General features: G+C 44.6%; 1 protein-coding gene across 1 annotated transcript; it reads right to left on the bottom strand.

Moving 5' to 3' along the window:
• Positions 1-456: 456 nt before the first annotated feature.
• Positions 457-27,336, bottom strand: mybpc2a (myosin binding protein Ca). Its single transcript, XM_062984932.1, has 28 exons — positions 27,220-27,336; positions 20,460-20,492; positions 18,836-18,910; positions 18,487-18,635; positions 18,278-18,395; positions 17,613-17,661; positions 16,250-16,306; positions 15,970-16,139; positions 15,457-15,589; positions 14,830-14,954; positions 13,923-14,028; positions 13,688-13,851; positions 13,126-13,291; positions 12,930-13,036; positions 12,783-12,812; positions 11,963-12,105; positions 11,564-11,723; positions 10,878-10,982; positions 9,702-9,890; positions 9,485-9,619; positions 8,696-8,863; positions 7,963-8,051; positions 7,129-7,324; positions 6,263-6,402; positions 5,044-5,203; positions 2,240-2,376; positions 1,979-2,165; positions 457-903 (listed from the first exon to the last, which is right to left on the bottom strand). The coding sequence occupies exons 1-28, from the start codon at positions 27,239-27,241 to the stop codon at positions 863-865; spliced, it is 3,354 nt and encodes a 1,117-aa protein (XP_062841002.1). The 5' UTR covers positions 27,242-27,336; the 3' UTR covers positions 457-862.
• Positions 27,337-27,996: the final 660 nt, after the last annotated feature.

Below are 27,996 nucleotides of genomic sequence, written 5' to 3'. Positions count from 1 at the left end.
CTCCATCAGCTTCTTCCACGTATGAATGAAACAGCGTCTCTGCAGCGTTCCTGTCCGAATCAAAGCGTTTTTGGTTCTTTGTGCTTGGTTGCGTACTCATCTTCACAAACAGTGCAGGCTACAAAAGGAAAAATGCAAAAGTGGCGCAAACTGGTTACTGATGAATGAAAATTTTGTAGGTTAGCGGCGCTTTAGGCGAGCTGAGGTGCAAATTAAAGAAACAGTGTCCACAATTGGTTTGAATGAGGCGCGATCTACTAGCGTGCACTGTGCGATCGACTGGTCATCGCGATCTAAGTATTGGCCACCCCTGACTTAAAGCTTGATTGACTGTACACAGTGACACCCGCGTCCCAACAGCTTCTAATTCATGACAAAATTATTATTACACCCAGTTTAATCATCACCATTAGGGTTTTTTTTCCAGGCTTTGACAGGAGATGATAGATTCATGCATTTTTAATAGGTGCAGGCAAACTAGACCTTTTTATTTGGGCAAAACAAGTCAGCAGTCAGTAGCTACAGTCAATTATATCCACCAGTCAGGATTTAGGAGGCCGTAATACAGAATTAAAATAAACTCTCTACATTAAATAGTTGCTGATTGTAGATTTTGGATTATGTGTTGGTAAATGTGCCTCATTCAGTCACAACAGATGTTAAAAATAATTAAAATCTAAAACTGCCCTAAAACTACGTGTCTCTTACATCTGATTATGTTCAATACTGAGCTGAGAATTATTCACTAATTGCTGCTTCAAACAGACCGAGATTAAGACTAAATTAAATCGTATTTATTCCTCTCCATTATTCCATCCGTCTCATTCCTCTCTGTTCTGTTCCCTTCAGTTCTGTTCTGATGTTATTTTTTAGTTTTCTTTGCATCGTCTTTCTCCATCAAAACTGCAAGAAAAGAAAAGAGCCGATTAAAAAAACAGACACACACGCTCAGGGATTATACTGAAAAAATATTGTATGTATTAATTTATGTATTAATTATTATTATTTTCATTATTTTTTTAATTATTAATATTATTGTTGTTATTATTTTTTTATTATTATTATTATTTTCATTATTATTATTATTATTGGGGTGGCACGGTGGCTCGGTGGGTAGCACTTTCGCCTCACAGCAAGAAGGTCCTGGGTTCGATCCCCAGACGGGATCCTTTCTATGCGGAGTTTGCATGTTCTCCCCGTGTCCGCGTGGGTTTCCTCCAGGAGCTCCGGTTTCCTCCCACAGTCCAAAAACATGCAGTCAGGTTAATTGGAGACACTGAATTGCCCTATAGGTGAATGTGTGTGTATGTGTGTGTGTGTGTGTGTGTGTGTGTGTGTGTGTGTCTGCCCTGTAATGGACTGGCGCCCCATCCAGGGTGTTACTGTGTGCCTTGTACCCATTGAAAAGCTGGGATAGGCTCCAGGCAATCCCCCCTGACCCTAGCAGTTAAGAAAGTGAATGAGTGAGTATTATTATTATCATTATTATTATTATTATTATTATTATTATCATTATTATTATTATTATTATTATTATTATTATTATTATTACTGATGCTATTGGCCAGTCGCGCATCCACACAGACATGACTGGCTATGTCTGAAGTGGGAGGATGACCGAAGACCTTTGATGGATTTCAGTCATTGTGCCCACTGTTTCTGTAGGAATTGGACCCACTGTGAACCTGACCAGAATAAAGCGTTTTGTTATGCTATTCTATCTACAGTGCTACCACCATCACATTTTACAGTGGTGATGGTGTAACCTGGCTGATGATTGGTGTTAGATTTTACACCACACGATCCTCCTCGAACTGAATAAAGATTAGAATAGATTAGATTAGAAGAGTAAAGTTTATGAGTCTTAACCTAGGTGGCGTGGTTGTATTTAGGACCAGTATGAGGCACTTTGTCATTACTGGTTTCCATTACTAAATGATGAATAATTACTGGGATGAGAGTATTTAGGGTGTGTTACCTCTGACCTCCAGTTTGCACTCCACCTCGTCCACCCCCAGGTCGTTGACGGCCCTGCACGTGTACATCCCCCCGTCGAACAGACTCGGCTTACGGATGTTCAGGGTGAGAACGCCCTGGTTATTCTGCATGATGAACTTGGGATCTGCACCGATCACCATCTTATTCTTCATCCAGGTGATCTTAGGCTGAGCGGGACCAGGGACGGGTTAGGGTACAGTCAAGGGTCAAAAGTTTACATACACCTACATACGTCACTTACTTTGGGGGAGCCACGGACGGCACAGCTGATGGCGGCGCTGTAGCCTGCGATGACGCATCTGTTGACGAGGGGCGTGATGAATTTGGGGGAGCTGGTCATGTCCCGCTCCTGGTACGGCCTCTGCTTGTGCTGCAGACCTGGCCAGAGGAACAGAGAGGAACAACGGTCTGATGAAAGGTGATCGCATCCGAACCCCCGTGCCAGTGTAGAGTACCGCTTAGTGTACACGCTACCATGATTGTGCCCGCTAGGGGGCGACCTGTGGACCGATAGCAGATTTGAGATTCCAGTTCAGCTGACAGTTCAGCACCTAGGGATTAAGGGATTCTTACTGATTATTAAGGGATTATCAGGGATTATCAGGGATTATCAGGGATTATTAGGGATTATTACTGATTATTAAGGGATTATCAGGGATTATTAGGGATATCAGCCGCAGCTAGAGCCAATCTGTTAAATCCCACGAAGAGGGTGCAGATTCGAACCGGGAGAGCTGGCAGTACGGCCACGCGCTTGGCGGTGTCGCCACCCAGCGGTTGCAGAATCCCAGACTACATGTTTTGAGCTACAAAGCCCCGAAATCGCCTCAGGCGCAGTTCGGGGTAACAGACGGCTCCTTCATCAGCCGCAGCTAGAGCCAATCTGTTAAAGCACACAAAACAGAGTAAAGAAAACCGGTTAACAAAGCAGTTACACAAGCTCCTAGTGCGGATTCGAACCGGGGGTGCTGGCAGACCAACCGAGTGTCTTACCGAGACGCCACCCACCAGCTGCCGAATACCACAGCTAGATTAGCTAGGTAAACATTAGCGGGGAGAGGACCAGCGCCGTGTCACGGGGCTGGCTTCACCCGCTAATGCTAAATGCTAACGGGTAAAATAAAAACAGTACGAGGACTGCACGACATCGCACCACGCTACTTCTAAGAAGGTAAAAGAAAAGCTAATTACCTCAACCTTGCAGTCTACACACCCTGATGGCCTAATGCCACCGGGGGTACCTCTAAAACTACAAAAGAAGCGTGGGGGAGCCGTCAGCAGTCCCCACGGACACCGCAGTGCCCAAAACAAAAGGAGCAAACAAGACAAAAGGTGCGACACCTGCAGCCAGGCGGCGTGCCCTTAAATAAGGGAGCCGCAGCTGCAGGTCGTTCACCCTAACGAGCTGGCCTCTTATTAAAGGCCTGGCTCTGTACTGCTCTGTAAGGCCTGTGACGTCAGGGAAGAGTGGTAAGTCCCACAAACGCCACAGAACCATTACAGTACCCCCTCCTTAAAGGGACCTCTCCTGAGGTCCCTAGCCAGCGGTCCAGTTCCCCCAGGTTGCTACTGGCAACCGGGGGATTCCCCCAGGTTGCTATAAGCAACCAGGGAGTGCCCCCCCCAAAAAATTATTGGGAGAGAATGGGGGTCCTCCACTGAGTCCAGAAATGGTCGCACCTTTCTGTCACGTGGGAGAAAAAGGACTCAAATGCGGAGGTTTTAAATAAATAAAAGTTTATTTATAAACAGAAAAACACAGAACATCACACACAAGACAGAACTCAAAAACAAACATAAGGAACCCCGATGGACTTTAGCTGGGGAATGCAGGCAGCAACAAAAAGAAAAGAAGAAAACTAAAAGACGCTGGGCGCGAACCCCGGCCGCTCGGGTGAGAGCCGGGCGCGTAACCAGCGCGCTGCTGCCGCGGGGGAACGCAGATGACTTCATGCGCTTAAGGCGCTACAATTATTTTTGGCTACAAAGCCTCGAAATCGCCTCAGGCGCAGTTCGAGGTAACAGACGGCTCCGTTATCAGCCGCAGCTAGAGCCAATCTGTTAAAGCCCACGAAGAGGGTGCAGATTCGAACCGGGAGAGCTGGCAGTACGGCCACGCGCTTGGCGGTGTCGCCACCCAGCGGTTGCAGAATCCCAGACTACATGTTTTGAGCTACAAAGCCCCGAAATCGCCTCAGGCGCAGTTCGGGGTAACAGACGGCTCCTTCATCAGCCGCAGCTAGAGCCAATCTGTTAAAGCACACAAAACAGAGTAAAGAAAACCGGTTAACAAAGCAGTTACACAAGCTCCTAGTGCGGATTCGAACCGGGGGTGCTGGCAGACCAACCGAGTGTCTTACCGAGACGCCACCCACCGGCTGCCGAATACCACAGCTAGATTAGCTAGGTAAACATTAGCGGGGAGAGGACCAGCGCCGTGTCACGGGGCTGGCTTCACCCGCTAATGCTAAATGCTAACGGGTAAAATAAAAACAGTACGAGGACTGCACGACATCGCACCACGCTACTTCTAAGAAGGTAAAAGAAAAGCTAATTACCTCAACCTTGCAGTCTACACACCCTGATGGCCTAATGCCACCGGGGGTACCTCTAAAACTACAAAAGAAGCGTGGGGGAGCCGTCAGCAGTCCCCACGGACACCGCAGTGCCCAAAACAAAAGGAGCAAACAAGACAAAAGGTGCGACACCTGCAGCCAGGCGGCGTGCCCTTAAATAAGGGAGCCGCAGCTGCAGGTCGTTCACCCTAACGAGCTGGCCTCTTATTAAAGGCCTGGCTCTGTACTGCTCTGTAAGGCCTGTGACGTCAGGGAAGAGTGGTAAGTCCCACAAACGCCACAGAACCATTACATTATTAAGGGATTATCAGGGGTTATTAAGGGATTGTCAGGGATTATTATTGATTATTAAAGGATTATGAGGCTGCATGTAAACGTGGCCACCACGCCCTGTTATGTGTAAGGCGCATAAATAAAACGACGATGGTAAAGGGGGTATTTACTATCTCCCAGCACGTTGCTACACTACCTGTTTTGGTGATGATGGCGGTGTTCTTGCTGACTCCCGCCTCCTCGCTCAGGCCGCAGATGTTCTCGCTGAACACCCGAAACGAGTACTCGTTCCCCATCACCAGATCAGACACGGTGCAGCTGGGTCTGCGGTTGTGCTCGTACACGGTGAACCACTCCTACACACGTCCACAAATCAGATCGTTCATTTATTTATTTAACAGCACCGCTGAGTCTTCTCCTATAATGCTCTATATAGACCTGGAGTAGAGATTTATCAGCGTGGGTTCAGGACTAAACTCTGCAAATGTTCAAAATAACATTCGGATCCTGCAAGAAGGTCCTGGGTTCGAATCCCAGATGGGTAATCCTCCCTTCCCGACCCACCAGTTTAGATTAGCTTTTAATTAATGTTTTATTTTTTTAAACATGTTCACCTGCACTTTTAATCAATTCTTAATTCTAATTATTTTAATTTTATTTAATTTTAATTCTTTTAATTAAATTTAATTTTAAGTCTTTAAATTGATTGTTTCTAAAAATTTCTAAATTTTATTACTGTCATTTGTAAAGGACCTTATTAAAAAAGTGCCGTATAAATAAACCTTTTTATTTATTTATTACTGTTATTATTATTATTATTATTATTTGTATTATTATTATTATTATTATTCTTTTATTATTATTATTATTATTACTGTTATTATTGTTATTGTTATTTTATTATTATTATTATTATTACTGTTATTATTATTATTACTGTTATTATTGTTATTATTATTTTATTATTATTATTATTATTACTGTTATTATTATTATTATTATTACTGTTATTATTATTATTATTTTATTATTATTATTATTATTATTATTATTATTATTATTATTATTGCTGTTATTATTTTATTACTGGTATTATTACTATTATTATTAACATTATTATTATTATTATTATTATTATTAACCCCGCCCCTTTATCAAGGTCTAACCGGCTAGCAAGACACATATTAGTGTTAAAGTAAATTGTGCAACAGGGTGCAAAATCATTTTACATAAATAGCCAAACTGGTCGGGGGTAACTAATTAGGTGAGACTAATTAATCACCATGGCAACAGGGTAACAAGGACAGGGCGTAGTAATATTAACAAATGAGGGCTGGTGGTCTTAGAGTGTGCAGAATCATGACTGTGGTGTGTGTGTGTGTGTGTGTGTGTGTGTGTGTGTGTTTTGACCCGACCTTGGTCTTCATGTCGGCTTTCTGTATGGTGTACCCGGTGATCTCGGTGTTGCCGTCGTCTTTGGGCGGCTTCCATTCCAGAGCGGCGTTAAAACCCCAAACGTCGGTCACAGTGATGGCAACGGGTGGCCCAGGCTTCTCTGTGATCATATGAATGTGTGTGTGTGTGTAACAGTGTGTGTTTGGGCAAGGAAACACAGATTAAGACATCATCGCTTGGCTAAACTTGGACATTTACTGAGAGATTGATGCGAGTTAATCAAAAGCGACACAGATGAAAGTGTGTGTGTGTGTGTGTGTGTGTGTGTGTGTGTGATTGCCAGCGGTTGGCATTAATCCTGGTCTGACTGCAGGATGTTGGCAGCGCACTGTGACTAAGTGGCTCATCAGCACCATTTCCGCGCTCTCATTAGTTCCTCGCCCAGCGAGGATTCAGAGTCAGGGCGGCTTAATCCCGCCATAATCCCGCTTTAATCCCGCCCTAATCCAGATCTGCACCTCCGTAATCCCAACCTCTCCCCGCTGAGTAATCCTGAATCTGCAGACTAAACGAAACGCTCCAGCAGGAGCTCCAGAGCTTTAAATAGAGCCGGCCTGGTGCGCTTCTACTGCAGTCAGACGTCTTTACTTTCATTTCAACCCTTATTTAAAAACATCAACTGATCAATCAGCACCCAGCCATACAGATACTGGCGTATTTTGACTAAATGGGCACAAATCCCCACAGACATACAGGATGTCCGAATACTTTTGAAGCTGTAGTGAAGCTACAGGGAGGGAGGTTGGTGGTGTAAACAGCCCACACTGAGAAGAAGGGGTGTGTGGCGTTGAGGATGGAGATGATTTAGAAGGGTTCGAATACCTACCTACGATCTGGATCTGGATGGTGGCTTTGTCCTCCATGTTCTCGATCTGTACTGACAGCGTGTACTGGCCCGAGTGCTCCCTGGTGGAGGACCTGATGAACAAGATGGTGTCCACATCGCTGGTGCGGATGTTGACCAGCTTGGGGTCCAGAGGAGCGTCGTCCTTCAACCACGTCACCATGGGGCGAGGCTTTCCCTGGGGTATACAACAACCACATGACTGGTTTAGGGGTAAAAGAGTTTAAGAGTTTTTAGAGTTGAAATCTCGGCTGTGCTATCAACCTTGCCGAGCGTTCAACAGGCACAATGTTGGCACGGCATTGGCAGTCCCTGAGGGAGGGAGGTTGTCGAAGGGGCTTCTCATAGCTGACATAAATGCAACCTCTTCTGGTTGGTCCATGACAATCATCTCACATCAATTGATGTGAGACTTCACCTCTGGTAGGTGAATAGAAGTGGCCCGCAAATACACACATATGCCATCTGCGGCTCTCCTCGGTCAGGGTGAAGGTGGTGCAAGCTGCTGTGGAGCTACAATCGGGGAATTGGAAATGGTTATATTGGGAGAAAAAGGGGAAATTGCAAAACTATGCTTGGTCAGGGTCGCAGTGGGACAGGAACCGCCCAGAAACACTTTTGGAGGGTCACAAACTCACACCTAGGGTCAAAATACAAGGCCGATTTACAGTGTTCAAGTTTTTGGAGGGTGTGAGGAAACCGAGGTACCTGAAGTAAATCCCCTCCCTCGGTTACTTGTGCCCGCTGAGCGCTTGGCGTGGCCGGTAGCACCGCACTGCTTCAGGTGCCACTGGTGAGGTGACGTAGTCGACTGACCTGGAAGGGAATGACGAGGTTCACCTTCTCGCCCACCTTCCTGATAAACTTAGTCCTCAGCTGCCGAGGGAGGCGGATCTTGGGGTTTTCTGGAAGACACAAAGAAAGACACGGTACACCTGAAGGTCACTAGAAGGTTAAAAGTATGTAGACGTCTGAGCGCGAGCCTGTCGGACATCAAGGTCCAGAACCACCGGCGTTCGTTGTATCATGCAGAAAAGGTTTGTGACGTTCTGCCCACTACGTCTGGGATCCAAAGCTCTAGAGTTTGAATCCCAGCTGTGCTATCGACCTGGCTGAGCATCCAACTGGGACAATTGTGGCCCGATATTGGCGGTACCTGAGGAGGGAGGGAGGTTGTTAAAGTGCGGTCCCATCAGCAGCCCATAATGACTTGGATCCAGAGCTCTAGAGTTTAAATCTCAGCTGTGCTATCAACCTGGCCTAGTGTCCAACAGGCACGATTGTGGCCCTATATTGTCAGTACATGAGGGAGGGAGGGAGGGAGGGAGGTTGTCAAAAGGGTTTCTCACTGCTGCTGCAAATGCGCCCTCTACTGGCTGGTCGGTGATCACGGAATAGCACATCAGGTCTCTCAGTATGCAATACGATTTGCTGTGAGACTTCACCTCTGGTAGGTGAAAAGAAGTGGCCCACAGTCATTATGTTTCTCCAGGAATTAAGGGGTACTGTAAAGAAGGAGGGCAACCGGGTGCATGAACGTTCGACTTACCTGTGATCTCTCTGATGGTGACCCCCTGTTTGATCTCGGCCGGAGGGCTGTGACCCGCGATGTTCACCGCCTTCACCCTGAACAGGTACTTCTCTCCGACCTGCAGCCCCCGAACACGGTACGAGTTTTTATCCACGGGGGTCTCGTTGGCCTGCACCCACTCGGTACCTGACAGAGACACATATTTAATCTGGCATCGTACATTTAGAACACTGTGTAACCTTCCTAGCTTGGATGAGAAGCTTCTTTTCCCCTGCCAGGGGGCGGGGTCTCACAGAGCGCAGTATTACATTTACAGAGCCACGCCTCGACTGGTCAGCAGAGGTCGTAATTTCCCCATCGATAAGAATCCCTCATCATTCCTTGCAGACACACAGCCAGTCGTGTGCCTGTGTAGAAGCCCGGCCGGCTAGTAGCACAGCTGAGATTCGAACCAATTTAGTCATATCCATTTCCCCGATCAATCATAGCGATCTTAGCACTGGTGCCACATTTTTAATGGGGTCAGGTGGGGAATGGGAGGGTCATGGTAACAGGGCATCCAGGGTTCGAATCCTCAGTGGTGCTATCGGCCAGTCAGGTGTCTACTGTACATACAGACATGTATGTACGGCTGTGTCTGAAGGTGGGGGGAGGGGAGGTCCTATCCGGAGTGCGGTACTGCATCGTGGCCAGTGATTCTGGGGAAACCGGACCCACCCCAACCCTGACCAGGATGAACCAGTGGTAAATGTGATTCTATATAATCTGATGTAAATCCACATGATGAGACCAGTTTGTATTGCTCACCTCCTTCGATGCAGTACTCGATGATGTACCCGTCCACGCCCCCCGCCCCGACTTTTTCCGGCGGCCGCCACTTCAGAGCGCACGTGCCGTCCGTGATGTCATCGACCGTCAGCCGGGTCGGCTCGCTCGTCGGGGCTACAGGAGAGACGTATAAATAAAGACGTGAGCGTTCACATCAGGCTGATTACTGATGACAGAGGGATTCGACCACACGCACCGATGGGCATGAAGGGTCTGGAGGTGGCGCTGGGCTGAGAGACGCCGATCCCGTTAACGGCAAACGCCCTCATCTCGTACACCACACCCTCGATCATCTTCTTGGCTTCGTACGTGGTGGACTCATAGACGTCAAAGTTGAGTTTGGTCCACCTGTCTGAGCCCTTCTTCCTCCTCTCCAGCAGGTAACCTGGAACAAAGGATTATTAATTACTATTATTATTAATTATTATTATTTTTAATTATTATTGTTGTTAATATTATTATTTTTCACTATTATTATTATTTTTATTATTACTATTATCATTATTTTTATGTTATATCTGTTTATTATTATTATTTTTATTTTTATTAACTATTATTATTATTATTACTATTTATTATTATAATTATTATTATTAACATTATATCATTATTTTTTTTAATTATCATTATTATTATATTATAGCTTTTATATTATTATTATTATTATAATTATTATTTATTTTACTATTATTTTTTTATTATCATTATTAAGATATTATAACTTTTTATTACTATTATTATTTTATTATTACTATTATTATTTTATTATTGTTATTATTGTTATTTTATTATAATTATTATTATTATAATTTTATTATTATCATTACTATTATTATTTTATTATTATTATTATTTATTTTATCATTATTATTTTATTATTATTATAATTATTATTATTGTTACTTTATTATTATTATTATTTTATTATTATTATTATTATTGTGTTGTTATTATTATTATTATTATTATTATTATATTTATTTTATTTTTAATATTATTTTATTATTATTATTCTTTTATAATTATTATTATTATTATTATTATTATTATTATTATTATTATTATTATTATTATTTTTCCCAATCTACACATTTCCAATTTCCTTTGAATTTTCTCTGCCGCTTGCACCACCCCCACTGCATGTCCTCCTAGCATTGCTACCTTCTGTAGCCAATGCTAGCCATAGCTAGATAGCTAACTGCTTGCTAAGTTTGATAGCTAAGCTTGTATTTTGGACTGATAAACACAGAATATCGCTTAATGACTCTCTATAGATGAGACACCACGTCTGTATAAAACACAACATAAATATATACATCCACCCTGACAATAATTAGACTCTAAAACAAGGCGTTCGCTCGTCCGGTCCTGCCTTTAAGCGGCGCTCCACCGTCGAATTTCGGAGGGTCCCAGAGGATGGTGGCCATATCCTCACCCACTCCGCTACAGTACACGTTCTCCGGGGGGTCGGGGACGTCTACAGGTAACAGAAAGAGTCAAACCAAATATAAATAAACAGATGAAAACACGACACAGAGGAGGAAAAATATATAATATACAATAATACGCCCCGTCTTACTAGATGATTGTGATTGTGAAATTGCCTGTTTACACCTCCGCTTCAGCTCACAGACAGGTGACCTCACATTATCACCAAAATATGTGTGTATTGTTCCCTCAGTAATGCAGTTTACACCGTCCCACCAACACTGCCATGTTTTACTCTTGCTTTATTGCACCCCTAAACCCCAATTTAGCTGTATCTAATTCCCCGATTGATCATATTTCACCTCTACTGTTGCAGACCTTCAGCTCTGTCCCCCTCTGGGGTCATATGGAGATCCGTATAGCGCACGGAGAGTCTCCTTATCCCCCGTCTGTGCAGTCCCATTGATCAGCCAGCAGAGGGTGTAACTGCAGCACTTATGAGGAACCCAGACGGCCCTCCCTCCCTCAGACTAGCCGATCATTGTCCGTATAGGCGTCCAGCCAGCCAATAGCAGGACTCATTCTGGTGGGTGTGTCTACACCAGCGTATGTAAAAGAGGATTCTCTCACCTACGATCTTGACCATGAGCTTAGCCTCGTCCTCTCCGGCAGGGTTGGTGACGGTGATGGTGTAAAGCCCCTCGTCCCCTCTTTCTGCCCCCTCGATCACGAAGCTGCTCAGGTTGGTCCTGCTCTCCACCCGGACCCGGCCCTCGGCCGCAGAGATCTCCTGAGGGTTTAAATACACAAACCGTGGACCCTCGAGCAACAGGTCATAATGTGTCCCAAGGTTCGTCCATGTTACCGTAAGTGACCACAAGCTTCAACCACCTTTGCAGTAATTCATGAGTAAAGATGAGTGAATTGATGTGGGTGTGGCATCAACACTCCTGCATCATCTATGATAAGATCAAACCCAAACCTGTCCTACAGTTCCAGAAAGAGGCGGGTGGGGTGGGTGATACTTACATCATCGCCTTTCTTCCAGCAGACGGTGGGAGCCGGATCTCCTGTGATCTCCACGTCCAGGCGCAGCTTGTTACCGGCCACCACAATGATGGTGTTCTTGTTGACCAGGCTGCCCGTGGTGTCCAGGTGGATTTTGGGAGGATCTGAACATTAAGAGGATGAAGGAAAATCATCAGGGACTCAAGGCATTTTTCCAAAAGTATGTGGACACCTGCTAAGTGATCACTGCCACCATGACCCTCGTTTAGACACAGCCAGTTGGGTCTGTTGAGTCACGCTACGCCCTACGTTTTTCTCCTAACCGATCAGCAGGGGTCACTGTTGCAGCAGCAATAATGTTAAACAACCCTCTCTCCCTCAGACATGGCCAGCTGGGTCTGTTAACCATTCAGCCAGACTGGAGAGTCACGCTATGCCCTACCTGCTCCTCCACTTCTCATCCCGGCACCTTTACCAGTCAGCAGGAATCGCTTTTGCTGCAGAAATGAGGTTTAGCCCCCGTACGACCCTCCCTCCCTTAGACACAGCCATTTGGAACTGTAAAGCATCCAACCAGACTGGAGAGTCACGCTATGCCCTGTGTGTTCCTCCACTTCTTGTGCTGTGTCTCAACTGGTCAGCAGGAGTCGCTGTTGCAGCAGAAATTAAGTTCAACTCCCATATGACCTCCCCTCCCTCAGACACAGCCAGTTGGGATTGTTAAGGCATCCAACCAGACTGGAAGTACCTGGGCTAGTGTATTAAACTGCTGCCCCGCCCACCGCCCCTCTCTTAAATAGTCAAAATAAATAAATACAAAAAACATGAAAGCAGTACCCACCCTGACGAGGAACATAATCAATCTTGATTTCTGCAAGACAAGAAACAATTCAGGAAATTAGAACTCAAAGCATGTAAGTGTGCGTAAGTGTGTACGTGGGGGGCAGGTGTTGGGGGGCAGTGGGGAAGGGGGGCGTATATGCAGTACCTAAAAAGTTCAGCTTGGCCGACAGGGAGAGCGCGTATCCGTCGGGGACGAAGGTGTAATCTCCGGCATCCTCCGGCTTCACGTCGTCAATCGTCAGCTTGTGTATCCTGCACGGCCCGTCAACTCACGTTACCATGGAAACAGCACACTAGTGACATCAGAGTGCAGGATACGGAGGAGGTTGGGCGTCACCTACCTGCCGATATGAGACATTTTGATGCGGTCGCTGGGTTCGACCTCCACGCCGTCCTTAAACCACTTGCCGGTGACTTTATCGTCGGAAACCTCGCATTTGAACACGGCCTGCTCGGCGGCCTTCAGCGTCAGGTCGGAGATACTCTGCAGCACCTCCAGCTCCTTGTCTGAAACACGCGGGGACAGCAGGGGGCGACAATTCAGGTTGTTAGTCCAGCATCAAGCCATTTGTTAGCATTAGATATTAAGTAAGATACATTAGAGCTTAATTATGCAATGTGGTGTCCCACAGGGTTCGGTCCTAGGTCCGGTATTTTTTCCACTTTTATGTACAGCCTCTTGAACATGTAACATGTAAACAAAGGACACTACCGGTCGGGCATCCACACAAACACAATTGGTTGTCTTTAAACGAGGGAAGGTTTAGGGAAGGTCTCTCTCCGGGACTGGTCTGGGGCGGGAAGGTGGGGTGGGATCACATTAGGCTAATAGCACATGGGCCGCATAGTAATAAGGGTGTGATTTGGGACACACCCACAGTGTGAGGACAGGAAAGGTCGTACCTTCGACATCCAGATCTCCCTTAGACTGCCCCCCGCTGGTGTAAACGTAGTACGTCCCGATGTCCTCCTTAGTGGCCTCGTTGATGACCAAAGAGTGCTTCGTCCCCTCCTTCTTGAAGCGATACTTTCCCGAGTCCCGAGTCAGCTCCTCGCCGTCCTTCATCCTGTAACGCTCGATATTATTATATATATTATTTTATTTATGTTCGGCATTCAAATCACTCTGCGGTCTCACCACTTCACGCTGGCTCCTTCCTCGGACACCTCCACCTCGAACTCGACTTTTTCCCCCACCACCACGTGGACGTCGTCCAGCAGCTTGGTGATGGTGACCGGAGGTTCTGCGGGGTACACACGCACCGTCAGCTCCAATCGTGTTATTTGAAACATCAATTTACATTTACGGCACCTAGCGGACGCTTTTATTTACAGTGGCTAACAGTTGTGACAGTATATACTGCAATCAGTATATATATGCATCGATGCTAACAGTAACAAACCAAGCGGTGATGGGGCTTGAACCAGCAACCCTCTGATTGGTAGTCCAGTACATTAACTACTGAGCGACCACAGCCCAATCTGCTATGAATGTGTCCCCGTTTATTTAGTTACTCTGGTACCTTGCAATTCCAAGATCGAGCATCTCGAGCATTAAGAAGCATAAGGAAACAATAAAGAAGAAATGCTAAAGTTCAGCTTTTATTGTATTTGTATTGATTTTTAACTGTTTTTAATTGTATTTCAGTGTTTTTATATTATATTTGTGTTATTTTCAGTGTATAAGTGTCAAAAAAACCTCATTATTTTACATTAGACTAAAATATAAGCAGTTCCACAGGACCATGGACGCATTAACAGGTATTTTGTCCCGTAAGGATGTTTGGATGTAAATATTAAGCAAATTGGTGGAAAAAAACAGTGGACCTAGGAGCAAACCTTGTGGGACACCACATTGCATAATTAGGCGCTAAAGTATCTGACCTAATATCTACATCCAAACATCCTTAAGGGAAAAATATCTTGAAACTCGACGTCTATAAAACTCGACGCCACTCGCTGATCGCCGAGACAACTATGAAGAATCAAAATCTTCGGAAAACCAAAATAACCGAGCTGGAATTAACGCAGACGACGGTTCGTACCTTGTACGAAGACCTCGGTGAAACTCTTCTCCTCTCCGACCACACACTCGTACTCGGCGTTGTCCGACAGCGTGCACTTGTTGATGGTGAGTTTCCGGACGCCGCCCACGCTTTCGAACACGTACCTGAAAAAGCATCACGGACACGCGTGTGCGGTCAGCGTAGCTGTCTCTGAGAAATCAAGAACCTATGCCGTGTGGTCAAAAGTATTCGGACACTTGAGCGTGGGCTGGCCGGACGTCACGTTTCGAAAACAAACGCAGAGACGTCTGAGTGATCTTCTCAGCTAGAACAACAGATGCTCTTCTGAGAAGCTTCTCACGAAACTTTAAAGTGTGTCTGTGTGTGGGAATTTGTGCCCGTTTAGTCAAACGATGATGAAAGAGTTTATTCTGAAGCTGTTCGGTCAGGGATCTTTGCAAGCTTTTCCTCACGTGCACTGGGCACAGTCATGCTGGAACAGAATGCCCTTCCCTAAACTGTTGCTACCACGTTGTAAGCATATCATTTTTCATATAATTAATTTATCACACCTGTTAGCAACTATTATGGCTGAAAATCATAAATTCAATAATTAGACGGGGTGTCCCAATACTTTTGCCCCCACACTGTACCTACTACACGTACTTAGCCGAGGGTTTGATCTCCTGGCCGTTCTTTAGCCACTTGACCTGCGCGTTAGGATCCGCCAGTTCCACCGACATCTGGATCCTCTTCCCTTTTTCCACCGAGTACGCCGGTTCCAACTTTCTCAAGAAGGCTGCGACAAAAACACACACCAAGAAGAGCAGTAAAAAACGAAGAGTTCAAATCTCAGCTGTGCTACCGGTCGGCTGGGCGCCCCCTAGTGCCGGGAGCAGACAAAATCGGCCACTAGTCTGCTGTGTGTGGGAAAAGACGGGACTAAAATAGTGGGCGGGGTGTTCGGCGCTGCGTAAGGAGCCTGGTTAGTAGTCCGAGGTGCCTGGACAGAAGTGGGGGAATGTGGAGATCAGCGAGTGACTCTCCATGTGCGAGACCGACCTCATGCGCCAATCCAGGGGTCAATGGAGGGCATGTAAGGTTAATATACCCTCCTCAAACACCATCAGGGTCTCCAGCAGCGGAAAACGAACTAGCTACGATACTACAGATCCGTACCGTCGCTCTTTTTGGGCTCCACCTTCTTCATCTTTTTCAGCAGTTTGAGCATCCCCCTCAGATCCGTGATACCGTACTGAAAGGCGATCTTCTCATAGTCGCAGGGTTTCGCCTTTTTCAAGATCTCCCAGACGTCCACCTCCTCCTGCTGCTCCTCCTTCTTACGCTCCCTGTAGACAAACGAGACTCTCAGTGTGACGGACGCCGAGGAAAAGGCCTGAGGAGCGTCTAAAAAAGAGACCACGGGGTAGAACGAAACCGATTCATGGGACGTTCTGACCTTTTCTTGAGAAGAGCACTGAAGTCCAGATCTCCGGCATCTTCTCCGGCGTCGCCCCTGTAGAAAGAACGTTTGGATCCGATGCTTTTATAAATATACAAATACGATGAGCAAACACATAAATACACATACTATACAATATATTTATACACCGATCAGCCATAACATTAAAACCACCTCCTTGTTTCTACACTCACTGTCCATGTTATCAGCTCCACTTACCATATAGAAGCACTTTGTAGTTCTACAATTACTGACTGTAGTCCATCTGTTTCTCTACATGCTTTGTTTCCCCCTTTCATGCTGTTCTTCAATGGTCAGGACCCCCACAGGACCACCACAGAGCAGGTATTATTTAGGTGGTGGATCATTCTCAGCACTGCAATGACACTGACATGGTGGTGGTGTGTTAGTGTGTGTTGTGCTGGTATGAGTGGATCAGACACAGCAGGGCTGCTGGAGTTTTTAAACACCTCACTGTCACTGCTGGACTAAGAATCGTCCACCAACCAAATATAACCAGCCAACAGCGCCCCGTGGGCAGCGTCCTGTGACCACTGATGAAGGTCTAGAAGATGACCGACTCAAACAGCAGCAATAGATGAGCGATCGTCTCTGACTTTATATCTACAAGGTGGAACAACTAGGTAGGAGTGTCTAATAGAGTGGACAGTGAGTGGACACGGCATTTAAAAACTCCAGCAGCGCTGCTGTGTCTGATCCACTCATACCAGCACAACACACACTAACACACCACCACCATGTCAGTGTCACTGCAGTGCTGAGAATCATCCACCACCTAAATAATACCTGCTCTGTGGTGGTCCTGTGGGGGTCCTGACCATTGAAGAACAGGGTGAAAGGGGGCTAACAAAGCATGTAACAGATGTACTACATTCAGTAATTGTAGAACTACAAAGTGCTTCTGTATGGAGTTTCTATAAGTGGAGCTGATAAAATGGACAGTAAGTGTAAAAACAAGGAGGTGGTTTTAATGTTATGGCTGATCAGTGTATATACACTGTATGGTCAAAAGTATTTGAACACCTGACGTTAGCTTGCTGGACATCCTATTTCTTTTCAGCATGGCGGAGAGTTTAGGTGGAGCAGCTTAAATCTCAACTGTGCTATCGACCGGCCCGGCACCTACACAGACCTGATCGGCTATGTTCGAGAGAGGGTGAGCTGAAGGCATTTCTCATTTAGGTAGGTTTGGTAGAGCCACAATAAAGACCGACTCCATATTAATGCACTGGATTTAATACAGGATGTAGAACAAGCTCACAGTCGGGTGTCCACATACATTCGGTCATGCGGTGTAGAATAGAACAATCAAATTCAATTCCTTAAACTCAAGACTCACGATCGTTTGAAGGCCTCCAGGATGTTGGTTTGTGCTTGTTCCTCTGCAGCTAAAGAACGAAATGAAGAAAACGAATCAGTGCAGATAATAACAGATAGATCAAGACACACCACATGGTCGAAAGTATTGGGACGCCCCTTCTAATTATTGAATTCACGTGTTTCAGCCATGACTACCAGTTGCTAACGTGTGTAATAAATCAGTTATATAAAGGCAGTTGTAGCCTAGTGGTTAAGGTGCTGGACTAGTAATCAGAAGATCGTTGATTCAAACCCCACATCTGCCAGGGTTGCCACTGTTGGGCCCTTGAGCAAGGCCCTCAACCCTGAGTTGTTTAGACTGTATACTGTAACAGTACTGTAAGTCGCCTTGGATAAAAAAAAAAAAGGCATCTGCTAAGTGCTGAAAATGTAAATGTAAATATAAAGGAAATTACGTGCTTCTAACAATGCAGAAACAGTTTAGGGAAGGTCCCTTCATGCCCCACTCACCAGCTCTTCAACTGAGGCTTTCACATCGAATGCTGTCATCTTTTTACCAAACAGGCACAAATTCCCATACACAGACACACATCAAAGTCATGTGAGAAGCCTCCTCATTTTACTAGCGTCCCAGTTGTCAGGCGTTTCAATACTTTTGGCGGTATAGTGTACTGTACATTTTACCTTGAACAGTGACGTCAAACGCGCAGCTATCGCACTTGTCCTTGAACGTGACCTCGCAGCGATAGCCTCCCGCGTCTCCGTCCACCACCTTCACGATGGTCAGCTCATACGTGTAGATCTGAGAGAGGAAAGAATGGAACACGGAACAGACGTGTATGTAAACACAGATGCGAGAACACGAACCCAGTCACGGCGTCTATCGAACGGACCTTGGTGTTTCTGTCGTAGGTTTCTTTAAACTTCAGGTGCTTCCCAGCTTTGCTTCCCAGATCAAGCCACTTCCCTTTCAGCCACTTCACCACAGGTTTCCTCAGCAGGGTGGACGAGTCGACCTTCGCCACGAACGTTACGTCCTTCCCTAATGCCAACGATAAAAAGTGATGGTTCCTGTTCCAGATCGTCCTGAATCCCTTCAGACTAAAGATTTAGAGCTAATGAGTCAATCAAGGTCCAAGTTCTGATTAGAAGAGGGTCAAAACTTTTGCATGTCACAATTCTATTTTTAAAATGCATAAAATTTAGTTCCTCCTCAGTTCCAGTTCCTCGATGACCACTGACCTTTGGTTGCCGTTGCGCTCTGCGGTTTCTCCACGAAGAGGCCGGTTATTTCTGACAGTTGACCAGGCGCTTGCTCTGAAAAAAGGGAAACAAATTTCCAATTAGCCACAATGAGGCAAAATTATGATCCGTTCTGTCCATCAGCCTAGACTGATCGTGCAACAGTGGTCATCAAATAATCATCAAATAATCATCAAACAATCATCAAATAATCACAGCACAGAGGAAATTCAATAAAAATCATTTTCTTTTAAAACTCCTTCCTGTTTATTCGACTCTGCCATGTGAAAGACACCAGCTCAACGTTTTATCTACATCAGTAATGGTTTATTATTTTGCATGTATATGAGCGAGACACATACATGTGATCAGGTTTTGTGTCTCTTACCATCATCTGGTAACTCTGCGTCAGAGAGAAAGAGAAAAACAATGAGGGGGGAAAGATTAGAAAGAGATTAAAGGTTTAATGAGTCAATCAGAGAAATAAAAAGAGACGTCCATTTATTCAAGCGCTTTTAAATTAAGCAAAACAACACAAAAACGTGAAATTAAAAGAAAAAGAAGGAAGAAATAACAAAGATAAGAAAGAACAAAGGAAGAAAGAACAAAGGAAGAACAAAATAAGGAAGGAAGAACAAAGATAAGAAAGAACAAAGGAAGATCGAAGGAAGGAAGGAAGGAAGGAAGGAAGGAAGGAAGGAAGGAAGGAAGGAAGGAAGGAAGGAAGGAAGGAAGGAAGGAAAAACAAAAGACAGAAGGAAGAACACAGGAAGGAAGCAAGGATAAAAGAACAAAATAAGTAAGGATAAAAGGAAGAAAGAACAAAATGAAGGAGGACAGGAAGGAACAAAGAAAGAACAAAGGGAGGAAGAAAGATCAAAAGAAAGGAAGGAAGGAAGGAGGAGAGATGATGGGGTAGGTAGGTAGGTAGGTAGGTAGGTAGGTAGGTAGGTAGGTAGGTAGGTAGGTAGGTAGGTAGGTAGGTAGGTTGGTTGGTTGGTTGCTTGACTCCTTTGGTCATAACCAGTTATTAGACTTGGCACACTTGTGTGGTTTATGCTAAGAGTGAAAGCTCTGTGCCCGCCCACGCTGATGGCATTGCGCCTGTAGTGATGTCAGTACCGTGCCCTTCCTTAACTGCTTTTGTGCACGCTAACAACAACAAAGTTACAGTGATGTGCATGCTAACGCGGACAGTGTCGCGCATGCTAAACCTGACCGCGTCCTGCATGCACATCATCTCAGCAACTTTGCGCACGTTCACTCTCGTGAGCGGCCGGTCACCCTGTCAAAAGTGAGCGTGCACGGCGCACGCCCGACATCCTTACCGTCTCGACCCTCGTCCTGCTCTGCATGAAACGAATCGACAAGCAGTCACGGTGTTAAACAACAGACAGGAAACACATCAACAACACACAAACAACAGCCTGACGCACTGCCTGGGGAAAACTAGTGGTGAAGACATAAAACTTGACTGGGTTGACCTGGTTCCATGTTCTCCTCGTGTCTGGTCAGGTCAAATCAAGCTACTAATTGATTTGGGGGGTGTTCCTAATGTTTTGGCTCCTCAGTGCTTATTTTATATACAGCGATTTAGAACTGGGCGTGTTGTGTAGTCTCTTACCAGCAGGAGGCGCTGCTTCCTCCGTCTTGGGGGCTGAAAAACACCAAGAAACACAATAAAAACGTAAAGAACTGAACTCACGCTGAGGGAAATAAATGTACAGTTAAGCAACAGTGACACCTAGAGGTCGTTCCTGAGATCGTCTTCCGCTTGCACTGTAGCCTTGTCATGTCCCAATATTTCTGATACTTTCTGACTATAATCAATACATACTGTATATGGCCGAAAATATCTTTTTACCTAAAACAACAGTTGCTCTTCTGAGAAGCTTCTTACAAGACTGAAATATGTCTGTGTATGGGAATTTGTGCCCAAAATCATAGAGCATGTTCCGGTTCATTCCAGGGCTGTTGAGTTGGGCTGAGGTCAGGGTTCTGTGCAGGGTTAGGGTTTTGGAATATAAAAAAAGGGTTAGGGTTAGGGAGTTAGGGTTAGGGTTGGGGGTTTAAGGGTTAGGGTTGGGAGTTAGGGTTAGGGTTGGGGGTTTAAGGGTTAGGGTTGGGAGTTAGGGTTGGGGGTTTAAGGGATAGGGTTGGGAGTTAGGGTTAGGGTTGGGGGTTTAAGGGTTAGGGTTGGGAGTTAGGGTTGGGGGTTTAAGTGTTAGAATTATGGCTAGGGTTTGTGAGTTAGGGTTTAGGTTTGGGAATTAGGAGTTAGGGTTAGGATTCTGGTTAGGGTTAAGGGCTGGGACTGGGAGTAAGGGTTAAAATTGGGGGTTGGGATTTAGGGTTAGGGCAATAAGTATGGGAATTTGTGCCCATTCAGTGAAAAGAGCATGATCCGGTGTCCCAATACTTTTGATCATATAGTGCATTTGATTAGGATTAAGGTGCACAATTTGAGAAAAGTGTGGACGTGCTGCTCGCTTCCTTCTGATCCCAAAATGTCAGACCCCGTCTATAAATACCCCCATCTATCATCCTTTCTGCACACGCTCACTCAAACGTGCAGCCGCACACCAGCTAATCCTGCTAGCATGACTGCATCAGAGATGCCGGGGTTTCCATCCGCTCATCGTACGGCTGTTATTACACCCGCCTCAAAAAAATACAATCATTAACATGGTTTATATAAACGCAGATCAGAAAACCAGGAGTCACGTCTCATAGCAACGGGCACATCAACTACACATCGATATACACTAAATATGGTCAAAAGTATTGGGACGCAGCCACAACAAACTGGCAAACTGTGTCAGGATTAGGTTTAGAGTTCTGGGTTAGGGTTTAAGGTTAGAATTTAAGTTTAAGATTAGAGTTGAAGGTTCAAGTTTAAGGTTTGAATTATATTTAGGGTTAGAAGTTACCATTCAGGTTCAGGGGTTTAGGGTTTAGGATTCTGGTTGGGATTAGGGTTTCAGAGTTAGGTTTGAGATTTAGGGTTAGGGTTTAGGCTTAGGTTTACAGTTAGGGTTGGTGTCAGGGTTAGGTTTAGAGTTTTGGGTTAGGGTTTAAGGTTAGAATTTAAGTTTAGGGTTAGAGTTGAAGGTTCAAGTTTATGGTTTGAATTAGGTTTAGAAGTCACCATTCAAGTTTAGGGGGTTTAGGGTTAGGGTTGGGACTTAGGGTTAGGGTTGGGTTAGGGTTTAAGGTTTACGATAAGGGTTTTTGGGGGTTAGGGTTTAGGAAAATGGGTTTGGGGGTTAGGGTTTTGGGGGTTAGGGGTTAGCGTTAGGGTTTAGGATAAGGGTTTTGGGGTTAGGGTTTAGGAAAAGGGTTTTGGGGGTTAGGGTTAAGGTTTTGGGGGTTAGGGGGTTATCGTTAGGGTTTAGGATTAGGGTTTTGGGGTTAGGGGGTTAGGATTACGGTTTTGGGGTTAGGGTTTAGGATTAGGGTTTTGGGGTTAGGGTTTAGGATTAGGGTTTTGGGGGGTTAACGTTAGGGTTTAGGGGTTTGGGAATTGGATATGACTAAATTGAAAGAAAATATTATGGAAATGTGTATTTTAAATTATTTATTAGGATTTTAACGACGTGTTTTCGACACTTTTGTGGATTTTTCAGATACATGCCCGTCCTCCTAAACATAGTCTCACCGCGCGTGTGGACAACATCTCACCATCTAAGACTCTGCCCGCTTCACACCCACGCTAAAAATAGCGCCAGCCTCGGCCAAGCTCTCTCTGTCTTCTTGAGTATCCGCTGCATTTGAGACACAGCCACACTCGGCGTCTCCACTGCGGGCGCGGCTCTATTCTGGAGGCTGTTTATGGCCCGAGTGTGTTTTCTGAGCACCGCTCCGGATCAGACTGAAGGTTCAGGATTCACCCATAATTACTAACAATCCTGAGGGATCGTTTCTGCAGCGGGAGACTTTAAGAGGCGCGGTGTTGTTATTAGATCTGGATCAGCGTGATCACCAGTGTTCAAAAGGAAAACAAATAATAAAAAAAATGTATTTTATTTACTTTAATAATGAAGCTGCACTAATATATAATGCAAACGTCCACACAAGACCCCCTCGCTTCACTACAAGCTTCACAAACAAAAACATGGCAGACACTGACATCCTAATATCCTAATCAACACTCACACAACACTGATCACAGTGTGTTAATTCTCTTAAATCTTTATTTTATTGATAAAAGTCGAAAGAAACGATTTCTAACGTTTTAGTGATCAACGTCATTGTAGTTTGTGAATAGAAACACAGTTAGAATTTGATTCCTGTGAGACGCTCCAGAAAAAGTTGGGACGGAGGCGTGTTTCCCCCGTGTTCCATCAGCGTTCCTATTAATTAGACTTTTTTTTAGCAATTGAGGGTTAAGGGCCTTGCTCAGGGGCCCAACAGTGGCAAATTGTGATCTTTTGATTACTAGTCCAGTACCCTAACCACTACGCTACAACTGCACTGTATGGACAAAAGTATTGGGCATCCCTTCTAATGATGGAATTCATGTGTTTCAGCCACGACAGTCACTAACAGGTGTAATAAATGAATTAGATAAAGCAACAGGTTAGGGAAGGTCCTTCTTTGTTCCAGTATGACTGCTTCCCTGTGCATGAAGAAAAGCTCAGTTTAAAGAAACTCAAGAGCTCTGGGATGAACCGGAACGTCAACTGATCAGTCAGCACCCAGCCGTACAGACTAATTAACAGGCACAAATACTCACAGACATAATTAAAAGTCTTAATTAAAAGTGAGAAGCCTCCTCACAACTGCAAACTGATAGCTACACAGAGGTCACTCTGTTTAATACCGGACGTCCGACAAGCTCACAATCGGGTGTCCAAATACTTTTGGCCATATACTGTTTGAAATAAAATAATAAATAATAAATAAATATAAACTCTACTTCGAATCTCTGTTGGAAGTTGAATCGTTATCCTGAACCACAGTCTGTTATCCGATCGGTAAAGTAACACGCATCTATATTTAAATGAGATTAGTGCAGTATGTGCCTCAGATCAATCAGGCTACACACACACAGTTGCTGGTTACATTTATAAAAAGGACTTAAGAACCGTCGCAATCGCAAGTATTCGACCCCCCACCACACACACACACACACACACACACACACCTTAAAAAGATCTTACAGTGACGTGTAGAGAACAGAATAAAAATCTACAACAAGACTATTATGCTATAATTCCACCCTCAGCCTTAGTACTTGGTGGATCCTTGTACCTTAACAACCTCTAATGAGCTGAAACCTCGCTCTCTTTCATTCACTGTCTGTGTTACCACCATTTATCCTGGTCAGGGTCGCAGTGGGTCTGATTTACTGGGCGAAAGGTACAAAACACCCTGGATTGGTCGCCAGTCCATTACAGGCCAAACACACACACACACCTAGGGCAGTTTAGTATCTCCAATAAACCTGACTGCATGTGTACTGTTGGAGGAAACCCACACAGACAGGGGGAGAACATGCAAACTCCACACAGAATGTACCCAGACCGCTCCACCTGGTGATCAAACCCTGGACCTTCTTGCTGTGAGGCGACAGTGCTACCCACCGACCTAACAAAAATTAAAGTTGATTGAGCTGACGCCACAATATACAGTACTTCCAACTTTGTAACAACAATTTGGGGAAGGTCCTTTCCTGTTATTGAAAGCATCTGTGCACAAAGCGAGGCCATAAAGACATTGATCGATGATACTGGTGTGGAGGAGCTCTGTTCCAACTGTCTGTCCAAACGTCCGAGTCTCTCACTGTCTTCAAAAGAGGATTAAAAACCTGAGCTGAGCACTAACATGCACTTACTGACAACCATAAATCACTGGACGTGGTTTTGGAACAGGATGTCCAACACATTTATGGTGAGGTGTTCACATACTTTTGACAATATAGTGTTATGATGCTAATAAGTGTGTATAATCTGTAATAATGATAATAATGAATCATATCAGAATACAACATACATTACATCAGTTGAAAACACTGAATTAATTAAAGGTTAAGGGTCTTGCTCAAGGGCATAACACTGGCAACTTGGCAGCAGTTGGGCTTGAACCAGTGACCTTCTGATCACTAATCCCATAACCGTTAAGCCAGCACTGCTCGAAAGCTCTGCTAAAATCCATCCTGGACGTCTCTAATCAGTTAAATCTGCTTACCAGTTGAATTTATTAGCGTGGTTTATTAAGTAACAAGGATGTGATATTAGTGTCGGATAACTTTGATATGTAAGGGCGCATTCATATTCGTTTTGTGCTTCGCTCAGCGCTTGGCATCAAAGTGCGATTATGAGACGAATCTGCATTAGTGTGGAATAAGCGTCAGATCCAGTGTTACAGCTCCACATGTATCTGTGTTTATCTGGATTTTCCTCCCTGTTTCACTTTTAAACTTGTGTTACAGCTCCAGCTTCTGAGAAATGGTGAGAACCAGAATCAGCTTCTCCCAGAGTCTAAAACGCTTCTGGTTCAGAATAAAGCTTAACGTGGTTTAATGTAGTAAAAGAAGGAGACAGGAGCACTAAACTTCTCTTCATTATTACTGCTCATGAGTTCCTCCACTAATCAAATTCCTCACGTGTTGTTTTACTATAGTAAATCACCTTAAGCGTCGTTCGTACGGCCTGAGTCGCTTTTACCACCTCATATCAAACAGTTCGTCTCAGTGGTGTCGTGTTTTTATTTGAGGTTCATTTGTGTATCGCTGATCTGAAACCATTCACTGTGACAAAAATGCAATAACGAAGGAAACAGAATCGAGGGCAGAATCATCTTCACGCCACCCTGAGCTCTTTTCCCTCCATCTTTCCTCCCCTGATCAGTAAATGTGTGAGTTTATCTGCCTGCTGCTATAAATCTGATGCTCTCAGCTTTCATATGAAATTTACTGAGCCGTGTCTCGACTGCTGAAAAGTCATCGGGTTGTGTTTTACAACCCTGTAGGACACCGTCGGTAAATCTGGCTGACGTTAACGACCGGGATTTGTAAACATTTGGCGTTCGGACGATTCGGTTTCTGCGTCGTTGGATATGAAGTGACCGGAGGAACGCAGATGTGGGCATTATAACATGATGAAAACGAATCAACACTCACATACACCGTACAGCCAAAAATATGTGGACGCATGACCATAAGGGCATGCCTTGTAGGGCATCATTATGATGCTGGTGCACTTGATGATTTTGGAGTGTATCTGTGGTATTTGTGCCAAACCAGCAAACCAGCATTTGTGAAGTTAGACACTGATGTTGGACGAGAACGCCTGTCTTACAATCGACGTTCCAGTTCATTCCAAAAGTGTAAGACGTGCAAGAGGTGCAGGCCACTGAAGTTCCTCCAAACTAAACCCACACCAAACTTATCAAACACGTCTTTATGCCTCACTTTTTCATTGACTGTATATAATAGATTAATAGAAACACCATTGATAATTAGAAGGGGTGTCCACTGCTTTTAACAGCATTATACTTTTATAATATTAATAATTGTACAGCTGGTCCTCTACATATGAACAAGTTCCATTCCAAGAGCTCATTCACAAGTTTAATTTGTTCGCACATCCTACAAAGATAGCCTAGGCGTCCAGTATGGTAGTTAGCTTATGGCGTGTAGTTCAAGCCAGCTTAATCTTTGTACATATTATTTATCATTTGTACAGTTTATAATCAACACAAATCTGTGAGCCTCCCTTGAAAAAGTGACAATAAAATACATGAAATAAAGTTTATGCAGCCTGCATATAATGCTGGATTAGGCTACGCTTACAAAACAGCCAGTCGTTCTCTTTTGTCAACAACCAACAACTGAGAATTAACTTAAATTTTTTTTTTTTTCCCATTGTTTCTGACAATATCTAAGACCATTTAAGACCATTAAGACCACCACTGAGCAGATTACTTTGGGGTTGGATCATTGTCGGCTTTGTTAGAACTTGATTCTTCTCTGAAGCGTTTTTTTGTTTTATTTTTCAGTGGACGTGTTACAGGTTCTCTTATAAATCATGGGGTTCTGGAGGGACTTGTTTTAGAGAAGGTTACGACAGCAGAGATTAGAACCAGGATCTCAGTAGCGATGGAATAGCATGATAGTCCACTACACCAGCCGAGTGCTACAGTCTTCTACTCGTTCTACCCTATCCAGCAGAAAGCAACTGCTGGGTCTTCAAGCAGATGTAATTTAGTTGCTGAATCTTTATTAGTCTATTAGTGACATGATCAAGAATAAGAGGCATGTAATATTTAGGTGCAACAGTGTGACTGAGATTTTAAAATCATCTAGAACTACAAGAACTACATTCTTTTAACCAACCACCTACAAGTTTTAACCGATGATTACTAAGAGCTACAGATCTTACCTGGTGTCTTGGGTTCAGGCATGTTCCTGTTTCATCCGCTGATGTCTGTCCGAACGTTCCTTTCCTCCTTGGTGAATCTGTCCCATTCCCATCGTTCGGCCCTTTATATCCCCCTACATTTTGAGGAGGATGGAGGAGGGCGGGTGATGAGAGCAGGTGTGACGGAGGGAGGGCGAGCAACAAAACGAGTGTCACTCGAGACCATGACGGAATCCTTTTACTGTGGAAGAAGAAGCGTGTGGGGAGACGTCAAGCAGCTTTAATATGACAGCAATGGCCTTGACCTCTTGTGAACCCGTTCACTGGTTGTCTTAGAATGGGGGCTGAAAGCTAACGACATGATATGTTAACTGACAGAATGACAGACTCTTTAGGAAGTGTAAACAGTTCAGATCATGCTGTCTCTCAGAAACAAGAGGAAACATAACAAGCTGGTCCCTCAGGACCTTCAGGTAATTTTAGCTGCCCTGGTTACTACTTAGCTATGAGCACTATTTACTAAAAGTTGAAAAATAAGGGGACAGTTTTCCAGCCTTGCAAACAGACCACTGTTCCCAGGACTTTCTGCTAATGGACATTTGTTCATACAGATTATCTAGGAAATGGCTTTAAGTAACATTCCTGACTAGAGAAAATCTGTTATCAAACTTTGTAAGATCTGTACAAAGGTTCTCAGGCTGAAGTCACAAGGTCATTATACACCTTCAGATTAATTACCTAGGTTACTTTGTGTGCTTTTTGGCCGAGAACTGTAAACTGAGTTCTCTAAATGCTACT

Source organism: Trichomycterus rosablanca, chromosome 22, assembly GCF_030014385.1.
Source record: "Trichomycterus rosablanca isolate fTriRos1 chromosome 22, fTriRos1.hap1, whole genome shotgun sequence".
In the NCBI taxonomy this organism is placed as follows: Eukaryota; Metazoa; Chordata; class Actinopteri; order Siluriformes; family Trichomycteridae; genus Trichomycterus; species Trichomycterus rosablanca.
The sequence above is the reverse complement of the archived record's forward strand: the minus strand, read 5'-3'. Positions and strand labels throughout refer to the sequence as shown.

Bases quoted from the DNA above. Each gene is read 5' to 3' on its own strand.
- mybpc2a (XM_062984932.1), bottom strand. From the start codon at position 27,241: ATGCCTGAACCCAAGACACCAG. The intron at 20,493-27,219 runs GTAAGATCTGTA...GGTGTTTTTCAG, and splicing joins GCCTGAACCCAAGACACCAG to CCCCCAAGACGGAGGAAGCA. The intron at 17,662-18,277 runs GTAAAATGTACA...TTCGTTCTTTAG, and splicing joins GTTTGACGTCACTGTTCAAG to CTGCAGAGGAACAAGCACAA.